Genomic DNA, 19,241 nt, shown 5'->3' with positions numbered 1-19,241 from the left:
TTTTAGAGATACGTATTATTTTGTACAAAAATAATGGGTAGCATTTTATCCCTACTCTTTTACTTACTTTTAATAGTTTCCAACCTTGGTGGATAAAGTGCAACGTACTTATTAAAATGAATCTATTTTTTAATCAATTTACAATAGACTTAAATATTCAGTAATATACATAATGGGTGGTCCCATTATCCTAAGCCTACTCGAATAATCGATTTAATAAAATATATAATAGATTGATTTGACAAGTCGGTTGGTTGGTGGCTTACCTTTCACACCGAAGGTTGAGGGTTCGGTTCCCACCAGTGTATTTACAAAAGAAAAGTAGTATATGTAGTATATCAGTTGTCTGGTTTCCATTGTACTAGCTCTGCTTAGTTTGGGATGCTCTGTACAAGCTTAATTTGGGATCAGATGGCCGTGTGTGAAAAATGTCACAGGATATTATTACTATTATAATTAAAATTAGTTCACAATAGACGAAACTATCTAGTGATATATACAGAATTAGTTACAAATTCACTACTTGTCGTCCAAAAGTCGACTCTATTTGGGTGGAATGGGATTTAAATTAAAACGGGATGTATCGATCGAATGTATTTTCAAATTCGGGTCAAAATTGTCAAATCAATCGCTCGAATAACATACATTAAAAAATTAAGCAAGTCGGACTTATTTATAAAAAAAAATTAAGGCAATTCGGACTCATTTTTTTAACTTCTTTCTTTTTGAATTTTTATGGACAGCGAATTGATAATAATTTATAGTTATTAAAGTGTGGGCGCGTACTTACTATATTGACATACTAACTATATGGCCATTGAGCAGACGAGTTCTAGAGTTGTGACAACAGATTGAGTAACGCAGCGGCACCTTCCAGCCAAGTGAACGGATGATATAAAGAAGATAGTATAAAGAAGGACAAGACAAGTCGAATGCAGTACCGTAAGCTTTTGCTCAACTTAGGAGGAGCTGATGATGATCACGAACCGACTAGATACATTTTCATAAAAAAAATCCTGAAGAACATTCTCCACTCGAGTCCGACTCGCACTTGATATGTTTAAGAATATTATAAAATGCCGGCTTTCAAGGCTTGATTACAGTTTAAGTAATTATCTAGTATGTTAAATAGTTATAGAAAATGTATTTGGGATATTTGAACTTTTTAGTCTATCTCATTAGCAGCAACGGTGAGTAGATTTCCAAAGATGTATTAATTGATTAAAATTCATAGTAGCTACACTGTGAGTGTGTTAAATATTGGGATAGAGGTTAAAACCAACTTCAAAAAAGATAAACAAAGCAAGAAAGGTTTGATAACCTTTTTTGCTAACTTTGACTTTTGTAATTAAGTCTCTGTTACTTGAATAAATAAATTATTATTATTATTATTATTATTATAGAAGGTCGCAGCAACATTAAATTATGTTTTAATAAATTTTGAAGACGTTTTTATTAAGCACTTTGGCAATTGGTAAATTCGATTTTCTTAAACGGTATTTCGAATAATGTATTTCGTTCTCGGGATATTGAATAACATTTGCTCGCTAATATCTTTCACGACACCTGTGATTCAACAACTTTAACTTTATCAGTTCGAAAAGATAATTTTTTTTGGCAAAATCTTCGCCAATTACAGGATGTTCCCATTTATATTTTTTATAATAGTTTGGTCGGTTGGTTTCGCTGCGATGAATATCAATGGAATGCTTTTTATACTTGAACACCGACTCCAATACCAACTGACCAGGTATTATAAATATTAAAATAATAAAAATTTGATATATTGTCATTAACATTATAGTTATGATAAATATATAAAACTATTTTGAATTCTGAATTAGGTATTATTTGAAGAGCAGTCTCCGTGTTTTTTTCTTATTTAAAATCAATATATATTTGTAATAAATAATAATAATAAAAACATTTATTTCGACCAAACAGGGATCATAAATAAAAATAAATAGTAAAAAGATAAAAATTACAATAATAAAAATCGGAATTAAATCAAATCAATTCAAATTCACACTAATCAAAAGAATCAATCGCATTAAATCATAATAAATTAGACTAAATCAAATATATAAAATAAAATAAGATTAAATTCCATTAAATTAAATCAAAAATAAATTTCAATTAAAAATGGATGCAAACGAACATAAGTTTGTAAGTTAGAATAATCTAACCGCCATTTAGAGTTTTCTGAAATCTTTCTAAAAACCGCATTGTTTTAAATGTGCAAATGAATACTTTGAAAATTCCTTATTTACATTTTTTTCGGTAAATGTTTTTTTATAGCGCTGTTTTATAAAGCTTCTATTTAATTTAAGTTAATTTAAAAGAATGTTTTGGTCAAATTTTGCGAATGAATTTTTCACCAGTTTCACTCAATTAATTGAGCTAGAATTTCCCAAACACTTCTAATGCTGCTGACGGTAAAATCTGTTATACTAAACATCATAATTTCTTCGAAATTACTGCCAAATAATGGCTTATTACAAATATTTTTTCAATTTATATTGGTGGTGTAAACTATGAAAGGCAAGAAAAAAAAACGACTTGTATTATAGAAGTATTCAAAGTGTAAGAGAAAATCTTTATAATCTTTCTTTTAGCTGCCCCGTCTCAAAATTTCTATCACGTGGATGTAAACAATCGTGTCGTTGGAGGATTAGTGGCAGCTGAGGGTAGCATTCCCTACATGGCGGCTTTACGAACTGGCATCTTTATCAGATTTTTCATATGTGGAGGCTCAATTATTACCAACAGACATGTGCTAACAGCTGCTCACTGTATCGACTCTGTTTATGGAGGAAGTGGTCTTTCTATGTGAGTAGTTTTTACCATCAAAAAGGGCAAATCCTAAATATTTGACACGTCACTGGATATAGTAGTGTTAGGAATGTATCAAAACTATAAAAAGTACTAAAAATTGTCTATGATTTCAGCTTGATATCTTTCATAAAATGCTGCGTGTGAGCAAGGTCTATGTTAGCCAACTCAAACCAAGACCAATAATACATAATGTAGTTTATGATCAGAGCTATTTAGGAATATATTAAATCATTTTCCAGCATCTTCATAATGATACATTACTAGCTAACTAGCTAAATTAGCTACTGCTATTTGTTGTAATGCTATATTTAGCGTGGAAACTTTATGACTTGCTGTAAATAATAATTTAGATACCGTACAACGAAAGGTACCCAACTTTTTCGATGCTATGCTTTTTAATAAAAAATAATAACAATATTGTGTTCGTTTGAACTTACAGTTCATTGCGAATTGCTGTTGGTACAAATCGATGGAACATTGGTGGTCGTTCGTTCAGCGTATTGAGAAACATTACCCACGAGAATTGGGACTTGGTCGCTGTCAAGAACGATATCGGCATCTTGGTCACAAACTATGTTATGCCTTTAAACTATAGGATACAGCCGGTGTCCTTGAGCTTCGATTACATTACTGGTGACATCATATCTCGGGTAGCTGGATGGGGTAGAACAGTGGTAAGTAGACGAACATTTAAATTAGAACATTTTTAAGAATTATTTGATTTACCCTGCGCAGCTAGGAAGAGATTGACCGCCGTCACGGGTAGTATGAGTTACAATCAGTGTTATTTAAATTCACACTGTATATATTTATAATACAAATAAAGTTTAAATTTTTTTTATTGTATTTTAATTAAAATAAGTTTATATGTATTTATAAATAAACTTTATTTTATATTCCAGATTCCGACGAACTATGAAAAAAGCATTTGAAAAATAATTTAATTAAAAAAAATATTTTTTTTTCAGGTAGCTGGTCCTCTGTCTAATCGTCTGTTGGAGCTGGTCGTTAAGACAGTTGACGGAGAAGAGTGCTCGAAGGCTATCAACTACAATATAAGTGCCGCCGAACAATTTGCCAAGTACGACCCGGAGTTAGAGCTATGCGCTTTTGAGGAGAAGGTTTGAGCTTATTCCACCACGCTGCTCCAATGCGGGTTGTTAGAATACACATGTGGCAGAATTTCAATGAAATTAGACACATGCAGGTTTCCTCACTGTGTTTTCCTTCACCGTCAAGCACGAGTTGAATTATAATCACAATTTAGCACATGAAAATTCAGTGGTGCTTGCCCGGGCTTGAACCCACGATCATCGGTTAAGATTCACGCGTTCTAACCACCTAAAACTAAGTAACGGTTATTATGTAAAATTATAATAAAATTCCATTAAGAGTTTTATGTAACAAACTTTAATATATGTATATATTTTTTACTTTCTTATAATCCGATTTAAATCCACATAACATAGACGTTTATTTTAAAATAAAAAATAATAGCAAGAACTTTGTTAAGTCTTTCGTTGTAAATAAATATTATAAATATTGTATAATACGTACTCTATTTTGTAGAAAACAACATATATTAATGTATATTATATTAAAAGCAATTACTAAATCATAAGAAGCAACCTCTCTGGATAGGTCACAAATATTTTTTTATAAATATTTTTTATATAAAAAGTTTTTCATTTAACATCTTAGGAAAACGTAACCTACAAGGCTTCGTCTTAGTGTATTTATTGGTTACGTTACCACGGAGGCATCAACGCGTATTTTATTTAATTGTTATCCTTTTAGAACTACTACATTAAATTTAATTGTACGTTACACCTTTTTTTACGCTGGAAAACGCATTACGCGTTTCCCCCACGGGATCGCTTGCGCATGCTACCGTGACACGTACGTAACTACATTTACCAGTTTATATGGAAATAGATTAGGTGCTAATTAATTATTACTAATTAATTATGGTTACGATAGATTTCCGATTCTCCGGACCATGGAGGCGGTGGCCCGAGAAGACGTGGTCCTGGCGGTATCGCTGGACGTGGCGAACGCCTTCAATAGTCTTCCTTTCGGGACAATAAACCGTAAATGTCGCTGGAGCTAGGGGGTGTCTGTAACCCGAGAACCCCTTAGAATTTGGAGGCCTGCAGAGGTGGGCCCACCGTCGAGACGTCACGGTAGTATGCGCAAGCGATCCCGTGGCGTCCCCCGAAAAGACGGTGAGGGTATCGCTGGTTTTTTGGTGGATATTCCGGCGCCGTCAGCGGCGGCGAGCCCCACATACCCCCCAACTTCAATTGGGGAAAACGCGTAAATGCGTTTTTCCAGCGGAAAAAAAAGATTTCCGATTCTATTCCTTACCAAAGTAAATCTCAGTTGAGCTAATTCTACGTATTTAAAACGGTTCTGATACGAGATCTTTGTGTAAGAAGAATAATAAAGCGGTTAAACGGCAATGATTAGAGTTGGTTCGATTCGATTATGATAGTGACAATTTGGTATTAGAAATGGCCCCATGTATTAACTGACTCGTGTGTTCTTTACAATAGTTTAACATTATTTTATGAATGTGAAAGTGTAGTTTGAGTTAAGATTAAATTTATTATAATATTAATAATGATGTTATTATTATTATTATACTAAATCCGCAGCTTTAAAACTAGTTTTATATAAGATTGTTTTCAGGGAGATTCCGGCAGCGGTCTCGTTCGAAAGGACAGAAATGTGCAAATCGGAATAGTGTCTTGGGGTTACGCGTGTGCGCGAGGAGTGCCAGATGTATATGTGAGGCTTAGCGCATACAGAGAGTGGATTGAAGAGGCATTATCTCGATAAAGTAATATACATACCTTCATAATTTGTTAAGAAGCTTTAGATCGCCTTCCACCACGCGGGTGCAGTGTGGGTCAGTGAATATACTGTTATGCATATATTCATGCAAAACAATAGTATTATTAGGACATATCCTCGGGATATTTTCCTTCACTGTTGAGCACGAAATGAAATATAAACACCAAATAATCACGTCAAAACTAAGTGGTTAATCGGATTTGAACCTGCGATCTACGGTTGAGTTCCAAGTGTTCTATCCACTTGGCCATTTCCGATCTAATGCAATAAGTTAATCTATAATAAAAATTTATTAATATACTATTAATATTTATCAATTTAATGAATTTTTTTTTTGTTTTCTCGGCTACACATTATAATAATAATAATATCCTGGGACATTTTTCACACACGGCCATCTGATCCAAAATTAAGCTTGTACAGAGCTTGTACTATGGAAACCAGACAACTGATATACTACAAATACTATTTTTCTTTTGTAAATACATACTTATATAGATAATTACACCCAGACTCATGACTAACAGACATATTCATGCACACAAATATCTATCCTGGGTGGGAATCGAACCCACAACCTTCGGCGTGAAAGGCAAGCATCCACCAACCACGCCAACCGGCCCGTCAAGACATTCCTATCAGCTTATTCCTAATAAACACAAGCTTGGCAATAAGAGATCAATACTACGTATAATACGTAGTACGCACGTCTAGGTACTGCCAACTGATCACATATTACAACGTCAAGCAGCAAATTATACATATATAATGACTTGTTCTTAATACTCTATTATTCCAGTTTAAAGAATGAGCCAGTATAAATACAGGCACAAGGGATATAAAAGAGGTTAGGATGGTAAGGTAAGGGATAGTTATTATTTTTGACATTGCCAACCATTAAGGGGATCCATTTGCTAGTCTGAGCCTAGGTCTAATAGGTAAGCTAAATTAAGAAATTAACAAAAGATAGTACACCTGTGCGTGGTAACATATCCGATTTACAATGTAATGTTAGTGATAATATAAACTCGCGTACAGGCGGCTCAGCCACAGTCAATTGTTCTCCTGATGTTGAAAATAAAATTAACAATAGCATGTGTCCCTCATCTTTTCTGAATTTAGTTAAATCCATAATTACTTCAGAAATCTCAAGCTTAAAACAAGAATTCAAGTCTTCAATGATTCCTCTCGAAAACGAGTTAAAAGCTTTAAGACAGGAATTTTTAAGTGTCAAGGAAAGTCTCGATTTCTTTAACTCAAAATTCGAAGACTTTAACTCAAGAATCGTACAATGCGAAACTGAAGTTAAAGTAATATCAAGTAAATTGTCGGACGTTGGCACTCTGAAATCATGCTTGGAATCCATTCAGGCTGAGAACAATAACCGGGATCAATGGGCCCGTAGATCAAACATCGAAATATATGGGATCCCTGAGAAGAAAAACGAAAATTTGCTCGCCATTATGCAAACAGTGGCCGAAACAGTGGTCCCGAAGTTAAACTTAAGCACAGATATTGATTTTATTACCAGAGTGGCATCGAAAAACAACGAAAATAAGAAATTGAAGCCAATTATTGTACGATTTTTGTGCAGGTGGAAAAAGAATGACTTTTTATCACAAGCCAGAAAACTTAAGCTTAAATGCAGTGATATACCGGTAACAATACCGGCTTAACCGGCTTTACCGGTAATAATAATCCAATTTATTTCAATGACCATCTAACTAGTGCTAACAAAACACTGTTACATACGGTTAAAAAAATGGCTAAAGAAAAACGGTATGAGTATGTGTGGGTAAAAAAATGTTGCATAATGATTCGTCGTACAAATACTAGTCCAGTTTTGCATATTATTACTCCTAATGATTTAAAAAAGATTGTTTAAGTACCATTTTTATTTTTCATATTGTTATCAATCAATTTTTAATTTTTATCATCTTTGAATCAATTAATATTTAATTTTTGTCTAATGAATCTTTTCTACTTTTTAGATGTAATGAGCGTACATTTGCATGATCCTTTATATTGTAGCATATTATTAAAGTGTCATTTAGGAGTGGGGTATTCGATAATGGGGTGTTTTTCGAGGTGTATATGAAACTTGTTCGTTTATTTATTAATATCATCATTGACCATGAATACAAAACTTAATATTATTTACTAAAATGTACGTGGACTAAGAACAAAAACAAATTTATTTTACAAAATTCAGATGGACAGTGACATAATATGTTTATCAGAGACTTGGCTACATGAGGGTATTTTTGATTTCGAAATTTTTGATTCGCGATATTCTGTATATAGAAGCGATAGAAATTATAACTCACGAGGAGACAAAATGGGCGGCGGTGTATTAATTGCTATCAAATCGAACTTAATTGTTTTTTCTTCTTCCCCTATACTAATTAATAACAATGTAGCTGAGGTAATTAAGGTTTCTGTGTTGTTAGGATCGGTTCCTCCTACTAAATTACATATCTATTGTTGTTATTTTCCTCATTGTAACATCCAATTTGAAGCACTTTGCGAGTTATATGAGATTGTTTCTCATGAACATATGTGTTGTCCTGGTGACAGGTTTTTAGTGCTGGGCGATTTTAACATTTCTGCGGCGATTTGGACTTGTAACGGGAATTATATGAATATTGTAAATTGGCAAAGTGATAATCATTTCATTAATTCCTTCTGTAATTTTCTAAATTTTACTGAACTTAAGCAATACAATTCAATTCCTAATTGTAATGGCAGGTTCCTTGACTTAATAATAGGCAACTCTGATTGTATAGTCTATTGATGTCTCTTTCCTTTGGTAGTAGAAGACGACCATCACCCTGCATTGCAGATTCAGGTCACAACAGAGACATCTCATCTCCCTTTACAATCATCGCAACGTACAATACGTTTGTTTCGTCATGCTAACTACGATGCTATCAATGACGCTTTGGCTCAAGTGGATTGGTATGATACACTTCATGAATGTGAAATTTCTCATGCAGTTGATACATTCTATAATGTCATCAATTCGATAATTTCTAATCATGTCGGCGTCAAAGTTATTAAGTATGTCGAAAACTACCCGTGTTGGTACTCGAGGGCCTTGATAAAAATCATTTCAGAAAAATTGAAATATCATCGAAAATGGAAGATATATAAAAGGTTATCGGACTACGGCTCATTTAGTATACTAAAAGACCGCCAAAAATTAGAGCAAATCAGATGTTATGATTATTATATTTATAAAGCTGAGTTAAAAATACGCAGCAATAGTAAATATTTTTGGTCATTTGTAAAATCTAAGAAATCATCTTTTGGTCCACCTTATAATCTATTTTTAAAGAATCGTACTGCTTGTGGGGGGAGAGATGTATGCTCACTTTTTAATGATTATTTTCAATCCGTTTATGAAAAGCCAGCCGCCTCTCCAATCCTTAAATGTTCTTCTGGTAGCAATAGTAATTTGGATATTGGACATATAGAACTGTCTGTAGCCACTGTTGAAAAGTACCTGCAAAGGTTGGATCTTAATGACTCCTATATTACTAAAACTTTGTTACAGATCACTTGCTTATCCAATTTTTATTCTGTTTAAAAAATCACTACGTAGCGGTGAAATTCCGGAAATTTGGAAGAGATCATTCGTTATTCCCATATATAAATCTGGAGATAAACATAACATTCAGAACTATAGGCCAATATCCAAATTGTGCACAATTGCAAAATTATTTGAGAAAATTATCTATAACAGCATCTTTCCCTTCGTGAGGGGTACATTGATTAATGAACAACATGGTTCTGTGAATAGAAGATCTACTGAGACAAATGTTTATGAGTTGACACATCATGTTGCCATGGCTATGGATAGGGGCTATCAGGTTGACATTGTGTATACTGACTACTCTAAGGCTTTTGACAAAATATCTCATACAATCTTATTGCATAAACTAGAGCGAGTTGGTAAACATGGCGACCTGCTTCGTTGGTTGTCCTCATACCTTCGCAACAGAAGTCAAGCGGTGACGATCAAGGGCTTCTGTTCTTCTTTTGTTCCAGTTTCTTCTGGTGTACCTCAGGGCTCTCACCTCGGTCCGTTATTGTTTAATATTTTTGTAAATGATATTTATAAAATTTTTGATCATACATCTATACTGTTGTATGCTGATGATATGAAAATCTTTAAAGTTATTGCTAATCCTTCGGATTGTAGCCTTTTGCAAAATGATCTATATAAGTTGTGTAACTATTGTAACGAAAACTCACTGAACTTAAATATTAAGAAATGTTGCATTATTTCTTTTACACGAATGTCAAATCCAATAACTTTTAATTATATACTGAATAATGACAACATTACCCGAGTCACTGAGGTGAGAGACTTGGGGATATACCTAGACAGCAAATTAACATTTAAATTCCATATAGATTATATAGTTGCCAAGGCATTTCGAATGCTTGGCTTTATACTCAGGGTTAGTAAGGATTTTAAAAATGACACAACCTTTGTCCTTTTATATAATTGCTTTGTCCGTTCATTGCTGGAATATGGTTCTGTAGTCTGGAATCCACAATATAAAACATATATTGATACAATAGAAAAAATTCAACATAAATTTGTTAAATATCTTAATTCTAAATGTTTCACTCTAAATCGTAATCCACCTAAAATGATTTCCTTACTGGATCATCGTACAATGCGAGATCAAAGTTTTTTATTTAAAATAATTCATAACTTGAATGATAGTCCATATCTTTTAAGCAAAATTCACTTTAGATGTAAAAAAGTGAACACACGCAATAGTGCTTTATTCCACTTACCCTCCACTCGAACCAATTATGCTCAAAATGAATTTATATATCGCTCTTGTAAGAGCTACAATAGGAAGTTTATTGCCTTGGACATGTTTTCTTGTACGCTCAATACATTTAAAAAAAGAGTTTGTGTGCATTTGTTAACTTAGTCAATGTTTTTATTTTATCTATTTAATTTTTATTATATAATATTGTTTTGCTGTTGTTAGCTGTCTGAATCTTAATAATTATTATTTGTAATTTACAAAATTGCTTGTTTACTGTCATACATGAATTAGTTTTGAGTGGAAACTTGATTGGTGTGTGATCGAGTTAATTTGTTGTGTGGCGTGTACTGTTTGTTTCCCAGATATAATAATAAAAATAAAAATAAAAAAATTAGTTACGTGTGCCATTGTAAATAATCCTAAGTTCCCTCGTGCCTCGAAAATCAAGTAAAGTTAATCCTTCAGTCTAAAACCACGGATCGGTGGTCGGGTCGGATTTACCTTCCTATCTTATGAGAGTGCACAGAGTGTTATTTTCAGTGTGCTATTTTTTTTTAAATGATCGTTATGTAAATCGATCAAAACACATTATCATCTTTCTTAAGCTTTAAATGTTTACGAAGAACTATCAAAATCTAGTCGCATTTTTGTTCGCGAACGTTAAATAATTGATACAACTGAGTACAATCTACTGTACATTCGGTATTATATTTGAAACTTAACATACTTTCCAATAACAATTGCATAAAGTTTCACCTAAATCGGTTAAACGAAAGGGACAAATCAGATTTACTTTTTATACATAATATAAAATTTATTTTAATGGATATTACAATAAAAACAATATTTAAGTTGGTTTTAAACAATTTCTCGAACCTTATTACTCTTCTCATAATTCCGGTAACGAGTCATTCAGCTTGAAGATTAGAGCAATATTACTGTAATGCGCAAATCGTCAAATTCTATTCAAAGGTACTTCGCCAGGTAGTGTGTGTAGGCACTTATCCTAGTGTATACGTCTGGAACTCCATGCGCGCAGGCCAGACCCCACGACACGATACCCACTTGTTGCAACTTTAACGTCCCCAGGGGACTGCCAGAGTCACTCTGAAATCAGAAGTGTTAGGAATATGTCAAATCTTTTAAAAATAGTACATTATCTATGATCTCATCCCAATATATTTGATAAGATACCTACTTGTCGCAAATCTGACATCACCAGGGGGCTGCCAGAGTCACCCTGAAAACAGAAGTAGACATCAGACCTCGTTGACGTGTTACCTATTGACTCTCATATAAAGAATAGACACAAAGAGTAATATAGGGAACTCACATTACACATGCCCTGGCCAGCGGAGTGGAGCGTACATATTTCAACGTCGGGGTGGACCGGAGGTGTTGTTCCAACGATGAGGGAGACATTCTTCCACGCCGCGATACATTGTTTACCAGAGATCGTGGTCGCGTGTAACATTTGCAAATGGCACGGGATATCACCCCAGGCCTTAAACCAAAAAATATGTATCACTTTCGAGTATAGCTGATATGAGTCCATGCAAAAAAGCATAATAATACGACGATCAAATGGACCGCCTGATGTAATTGCTGAATGAAATCAATCATTCTTTCCAACACAGTTAATGAGAGGTAAATCTCATGCAGCTTATAAATACACTATATTAATTATCACTTGTGAAGAAAACTTTGCCCTTACCTCAACACGGCCCCACCCCGTGACGAAGCCCTGTTCCCCACCTGGTATCCACCGTCTATTCAGAGCTATGTAACCAACACGATTACTGAACACCATCTTCTCAGTAGTTTTAACAACGCCAATATCGTTTTTCAAGGTGGCCCAGTCCCAATTCGGATGGATGTCGAAATGAGAAAACTTTATATATTGTGACGAATTCCAGTAGTGCGATCCGATTACTCCCTTGAAGCTCCTGTAAGATACAAATTTGTAGCAAACACCTTGGAAGACTTGGCCTTGCTAATCTTATCTTCCAGGCGTGGCGCCAGAAATTATGAAATTTATCAATACTCACGACAATAACTCTCCCCAGTAGACAAAGGGTTCGATACAGTGAGCTGCGCTCAAGACATATTGTCCACTGATGATGGAACCGCCGCATACTAATGTCTTCATGTAATATCCAGCTACGAGCGCTACCATGTACTTCCCGTAACCTTCGGGAGCGTCTTGCCCTCCCACTATACGAGATGTCAATAAGTTCTTAAAATCATACTGAGGCTGCGCTGACTCAAGAGGATGTCCTGAAATTTATATTTACATATATTTAAAACACTAATTATTTTACCTTTAACATATAAAAATAAAAAAAACTAAGCAAATTTATTTATAAAGCATATACCATTTATGACTTGAAAAAGTATCACAAAAATAATAGCTATTTTGGAAAACATGTTTGTGTGTTACAGCAGAGAACTGTTTATGTCCCTTTTTTAAATTGCCTGGTATTTATATGAAACATTATAATTGATTATCAATTTGATAATGATTAAGAGTTAATTAAACTTTACCTCCCTTGACTTTCATTACTACTTTTCGTTGTTGTCTCAATGCGATAATAAAAATAATAAAAGAACTTTTATCTTTGTAAGCGATATATCTTGAACTTGAAAATTTGTGTACATCATTATGTGTCTTAAACATAGCTTTCTAAATATTAAACGCTTCACCAGTTGTTTATTTTATTTTTATTTTATTTTATTAGGATATCCAACAAGGAATACACATGCCAATCTTTAATATAATATGCGAGTTATAAATCTATGTGCTCCCGCAGTTACAGGAAACCACAGCATCCATTACATACAACTAAGTAACAGCTAAAATAAATAGTAAAATTAAAATTAAGAACACCAATTGAAAGTGATATGACTGCAAGAACTTAAACAAAAAACAGAACTTATGTTAAATGACTTAAATTTAGGAATAAAATTTGAAAAGTTAAAAAATAAAAGTAACACAAGAAATACTAAAGATACTAAAAAAAAAATTCTAAAAATACAACTAGAATGGATCAATTAACGTATGAACTTTATTTTAAATATTGCTTAAGATTTTTTTATATGTGCTTAGATTAATGGCAATATTCTAGTTGTTGCCTTTTGCGAGTTCATTGTATTATCTACTACATATTCTAGGTATACCAAAATTGTATCCAAGGTTGATTTTAAATGTGGGTAAAGAAGTTGTAGGCACTAGTTAGACGGGACGGGACGAGAGTTAGTTAACGAGACGGAGTATGAACAGTTATAGATGAGATTAATTCATTGCAGTCAATGCTACCATTAAATAGCTTGTGAAGGAAAACAAGATCGTGTATATTTCTACGACAAGCGAGTGAGGACATATGGTACTGATTCAATCTATCTTCAAAGCCTCCAATTACCCTAGATAAGCTATCACCGTATGATGGATGATAAACAAATCTTTTTTTAATCTCCAACATCCTCACACAATTCAATTTAGGTTCCACACAATGCAATTGTATTCCAGGATTGGCCGGACAATGTTGTTAAAAAGTCTCATTTTTACAGAGCACTTTCTAAAATCTTTGTAATTCCTTAGAACAAAACGGGTACGGGTACTCGTTTGTCCATAAATTCGGTTAAAGCTGCAGTAAATGATAATAGGTTGGTGGTTGTGGATCTTGTTTTGATAAAGCCGTGCTGGTGATCGGTAATGTGTTGCTTGAGATACCATATTAGATTTTCAGTTACCAATTTTTCGAGAATTTTATGAAATATCACGAGCATAGAGATCGGCCTGCAGTTGGCCACCAAATGCCTATCCCCTGATTTAAAAATGGGTACTACAAGAATTTCTTTCAAAGAATCAGGGTACACTCCTTCTTGTAGAGAACGATTGAAAATGAGCTGTAGAGCTTTAGCACATCTTTTGATAAAAATAGGATCTATGATATATATATATCTCATCGCTCCCAGCGTTCTTACGTCATCAAGTTATTTTAGAACACTAAATATTTCTTCCTTAGAGAAATTAAATGAGTTGAAAAGGCAGAATACGTAAGAAATTTACTATCAATCATCTGTTGTTGTTGACTTATAGGCAAGTATACTTGAGAAAAATTATCAGCAAATAAGTTACAAATATTACATTCTCCGAAGGCAACTATGTTATTATGTTGCATTTGGTCCGGGAATTCAGAAACTCCCTTACGCTTAGATTTTATAAATGACTAGAATATTTTTGAGTTTCGTAGCACAGCGCTTTCAATACTAATTAAATAATGCTCACAGTAACAGCCTGTTAATGTCCCACTGCTGGGCTAAGGCCTCCTCTCCCTTTTGAGGAGAAGGTTTGGAGCTTATTCCACCACGCTGCTCCAATGCGGGTTGGTAGAATACACATGTGGCAAAATTTCAATGAAATTAGACACATGCAGGTTTCCTCACGATATTTTCCTTCACCGTTAAGCACGAGATGAATTATAAACACAAATTAATGCTCATAGCATATAAATCTAAGCCTATTTGCATTGACTCCTTAAGTTTTCAAATGTCAAGCGGTCGAGGGGGTTGTTATGTTTTTAAATTTTTACGTGGTATTTATATTTTTCTTTAAAAAGATGTTGAAGTTCGCGTGAGTACCACGGAATATATTTCTTATTACAAATCTTTTTGAATGGAATGTTATCTCTGATAATATTCCTAATTAAAGAGTAGAAAATTTCCACCATAGTGTTAACTGAAGTGCAACTTTTAAATTGGTTTTCCCGATGTACAGTAGAGAAAGAGTAAATTATTTTATCATAATCCGCTCTAAGAAAAATTTGGTCTCACGGATGGTTTGTTCTTTATATAATGTTCAGTAAGTAAAGGTATGTTCAGATCAAGTGAAGGATGTAAGCCATCTTCGTTAACTAAGTAATTGGGGCAACGTGTGAATTTAATATGAGATAAACTACTAAGAACTAAATCTAAAATTTTACCTTTGCTATATATATTATTATATTGGTTAAAATTGTTAACGAAAAAGAATTCACTAAAGGAACTTTGAATGTTGGAATTATTAAGATCGGGACATAAATGCGGGGAATTGACATTTGATAACCAACTGACACTACTAAGATTTAAATCTCCAACTATTAATGTATGCTCATATTTTTCGGTCACTTTTTGTGTGCTTAGGGAATATGTGTCAAACGTCTCATTATCGAGAGGGGGAGGTAAATATACTGCGCAAATAAGAATTTTTTCAGTTTTGTTGTTAGCACATTTCATATCGATCTGATCCATATGTTCTCACATTCACTTTCATATTGAGCTAGCCGCACTGACTTTAAACGTTTTGATACAGCTATTAATACACAGCCACCATCTTTACGTTTAAAGAATTTACTAGATTCCCGGTCTCGTCCGTAAGTAAAATACCTATCATCAAATAGCTCAGACTCGTAAACCCCGCTATTGAGCCACGTTCCCGTGAGGACGATTACATTACAGTTCTGTAGCGCCATATTGTGATAAAAATCAGTAGTTTTTAAAAACTTAAGCCACGAACATTCGGGTAATATAGACTAAGTGGAAAATTGTATGTTACATTAACGTAACAGCCTGTGAATGTCCCACTGCTGGACTAAAGGGAGATCTTTAGGTTCTCCCTTTTTTTGAGGAGACGGTTTGAAGCTTATTCCATTACGTTACATTAAGTAAAACTTCAGTTTAAAGAAGATCTTTATTATTACTCAAAGAACATACAGTTCACTTAAAGAGCAATTTAACAAATTTCACACAGTAGTAGTAGTAAAATGGGTAGACAATCTTAAATGAAAAAATTTACAGAAAATGTAATGTTATAACAAAATACAGTACAAATCAATGACCAGAGAAAGAAGTGGAGATTCTAGAAACTAATAACAAAAAGAACAAAATTTTATTGCAGAAGCGAGAAAACTATCGCGGAGGCATGGGCTATTAAATTTGATAAGAATGGAACGAGGACGTCTATCGTGCGGGTCCGTTTTCGCTATTCTTGTGCAGTGCAAAATATCTGTATCTTTAACTTCACATTTGATGACCTTACTTAGTTGTAGTACTGTAGATATAAGATTTTCTGATTGATTGTTAAATAATAAATAATAGGCGCTTAAATTTAATATAATTAGTTACAAAAAAACACAACACTAGCTTTTCATTTAACAGTACATTTTTTAAACTTCAAGTACGCGAATAAACAATCGACTGAAAATCCTACAATCTTTATGTTTCAAGTCACCGTCTGCTACTTATATCTTCAGTTAGTTTTATTTTACCATAGTACCTTCTATTGTTACCGAAACAAAGAAAATTTGTTAAGCGGTTTGCATGAGTAACTACAGATGCATTCAAATTAATTTTACCTTTTAATATTGACAGGTGAAGTTGAATTAAAAGTATGAAATGCAATTATTTGTCTATTAATTATTTAAGAATATGGAACTCCGAGAGAAATTAGTACTAAGTTAGTGTTTAAATATACTTTTAATTACTGGAAAAAATAAGAAGCACCAGAACAGTGTATTTAACATTAAATAAAATTAATTAATAAAAGTAATTTTAACAATACAAAATTATATATCACATTAACAATGAAGTGGTATTTAATACTAATAAAGTCCTCCAGACCGATTTCGGCCACGGCGGCCAATTTCAAGGGAGATTTGTCAACTACGGAGGAGATATTGTAGTGCACAAATGTGTGCGCAAACACAGGTGCACTCTCTATCCCCTAAGTCTCATAATCTGATGGGACGGCAGACCGACACGACCGGAAAGAATTTAGGCGCAGGACCTACGGCTTCACGTGCTTTCCGAGGCACGGGAGTGTATTTTTTTTTTATAGAATAGGAAGGTGGACGAACATATGGCCCACCTGATGGTAAGTGGTCACCAAACGCCCTTAGACATTGGCATTGTAAGAAATGTCAACCATCGCTTACATAGCCAATGCGCCACCAACCTTGGAAACTAAGATGTTATATCCCTTGTGCCTGTAATTACACTGGCTCACTCACCCTTCAAACCGGAACACAACAATATCAAGTATTGCTGTTTTGCGGTAGAATATCTGATGAGTGGGTGGTACCTACCCAGACGAGCTTGCACAAAGCCCTACCACCAGTGAGGCCCTATACACCTCCAACTTCTAGACTCCGGGCTCTGATAGAAAAACCCAATAACTTTTTATTGGTCCTATATATACTAATAATAATATGTATTAATGCAAAATTATAATAACTTATTAATTTTTGTTGATCGAAAAAAAATTACGGGTTTTGATGGTATATAAAGCATGTTATGCTTTCTTTCTCAAGGAATTAAAAAGTATCGAAACTCGAAACCCATGTTTTTTGTAGGTAGACATGGGTTTCGAAATGGGGGATAATTTAGCCTTTGAATTTTTTACATGCAGTCTATTGACAAATAGATAAGAATTTCGGTGTGGTCTCCGTGATACATTCATATTATCTTTCATCAAGCAGATATCTGTTGTCGACTTCATGATGGTAACGTGTTGTAGAAAGGTTAAATTTAATATATTTTTTTGTAAATGTAGAAATTACATTTTGTAGCACTTAAGTCGATCATTATAGCTTCTTATATGTACTCATGCGATACGATAAATATCTAACCAATATTTTTTGGAATTTTTCAATACGATTCGTAAAACACTTTATATAACCCCTTATATAGCTTACAGTATGTTAGGTTTCATATTTCGCCAGGGAACAGACTAAAAATATCAATACATATAATGTCCTGTATAACTCGTATGTAAGATCTAATTTGAAATTCGCTTTAACGGTTTAGAATCCACAATACTCAAAGTATGTTATGGCTATCGAAAACGAACAGAATAAATTTATTAGAAGATTAACGCGTAAGTTTGGGTCAAATAAGCTTTATATTTTGTCGCTTGAGAAACGCAGGGAATGCAAAGATCAGGTTTTTCTTTACAAAATTGTAAATAATTTTGTCGATTCAATGTACTTAGTCAACAATATTAATATCAAGTGTCCACATTCCATTGCCCGTTCAAAACATACTTTTTATGTTCCTATGTGTAGAACGAACTATGCTAAAAATCGCTTTTTGGTAAGAGTTACCGTTACACTAATATCTTAACAAAACAACAAAATTCTAGTCTTTTTTTCTTATAAAGAAATTATAAAGTCGAATAGTAGTAGATATTCTTCAAAATCACTTATAAAACTTAGTGATTTTAACGCAGAAGTGAAAATGGCATCGATATGAGCACCAGATTACCAACTGCATTTGTCTCTATTAAAGCCTCATTGGTTACTATGTACGAATTTTGAGAATCAGTATAAATGGCATCTACTTGCAGGTTTCTGTCTGTTGCATCTGTTAAATCAGAAAGTAAGCTCAAAAGGTTTGTATTTGTCGACTGTTTCGTAATGATAGCATATTGGTCAGATGACAGAATCGTCTTGACGTGATGAAATATGAAGGAATTCAAATCTTTCAGCATTGTTGACAAGATCGATATTAGCGTATAATTATGTAAGCATTTCTTATTGCCATGCTTAAATATTGGTACTTTTCTATCACTCAAAATCGATGTTGATTTTACGCCTAGAATATCTATATTATCTCATTTCTATTTATTCTGAGATAATAACAAAATGTATTGACATACATGTTAAATAAACAAACAGCAAGTAAAGTTCAAAAAGACGTATATTATGAGCGTGCAATATTAAA

At 33.6% G+C, this 19,241-nt stretch overlaps 2 protein-coding genes across 2 annotated transcripts; one reads left to right on the top strand and one right to left on the bottom strand.

The window, feature by feature from the left end:
* The first annotated feature begins 2,701 nt into the window (after positions 1 to 2,701).
* On the top strand, positions 2,702 to 5,676 carry LOC126769770 (chymotrypsin-2-like). The gene is made up of 4 exons (XM_050488689.1): positions 2,702 to 2,829; positions 3,431 to 3,509; positions 3,804 to 3,956; positions 5,527 to 5,676. The coding sequence occupies exons 1-4, from the start codon at positions 2,702 to 2,704 to the stop codon at positions 5,674 to 5,676; spliced, it is 510 nt and encodes a 169-aa protein (XP_050344646.1).
* Positions 5,677 to 11,450: 5,774 nt separating this feature from the next.
* LOC126769769 (chymotrypsin-2-like) lies at positions 11,451 to 13,001 on the bottom strand. The gene is made up of 6 exons (XM_050488688.1): positions 12,860 to 13,001; positions 12,533 to 12,761; positions 12,199 to 12,430; positions 11,818 to 11,988; positions 11,683 to 11,724; positions 11,451 to 11,591 (listed from the first exon to the last, which is right to left on the bottom strand). The coding sequence occupies exons 1-6, from the start codon at positions 12,909 to 12,911 to the stop codon at positions 11,451 to 11,453; spliced, it is 867 nt and encodes a 288-aa protein (XP_050344645.1). The 5' UTR covers positions 12,912 to 13,001.
* Between the last annotated feature and the right edge of the window lie 6,240 nt (positions 13,002 to 19,241).

The sequence above is a fragment of the Nymphalis io genome, chromosome 7, assembly GCF_905147045.1.
Source record: "Nymphalis io chromosome 7, ilAglIoxx1.1, whole genome shotgun sequence".
In the NCBI taxonomy this organism is placed as follows: Eukaryota; Metazoa; Arthropoda; class Insecta; order Lepidoptera; family Nymphalidae; genus Nymphalis; species Nymphalis io.
The sequence above is the reverse complement of the archived record's forward strand: the minus strand, read 5'-3'. Positions and strand labels throughout refer to the sequence as shown.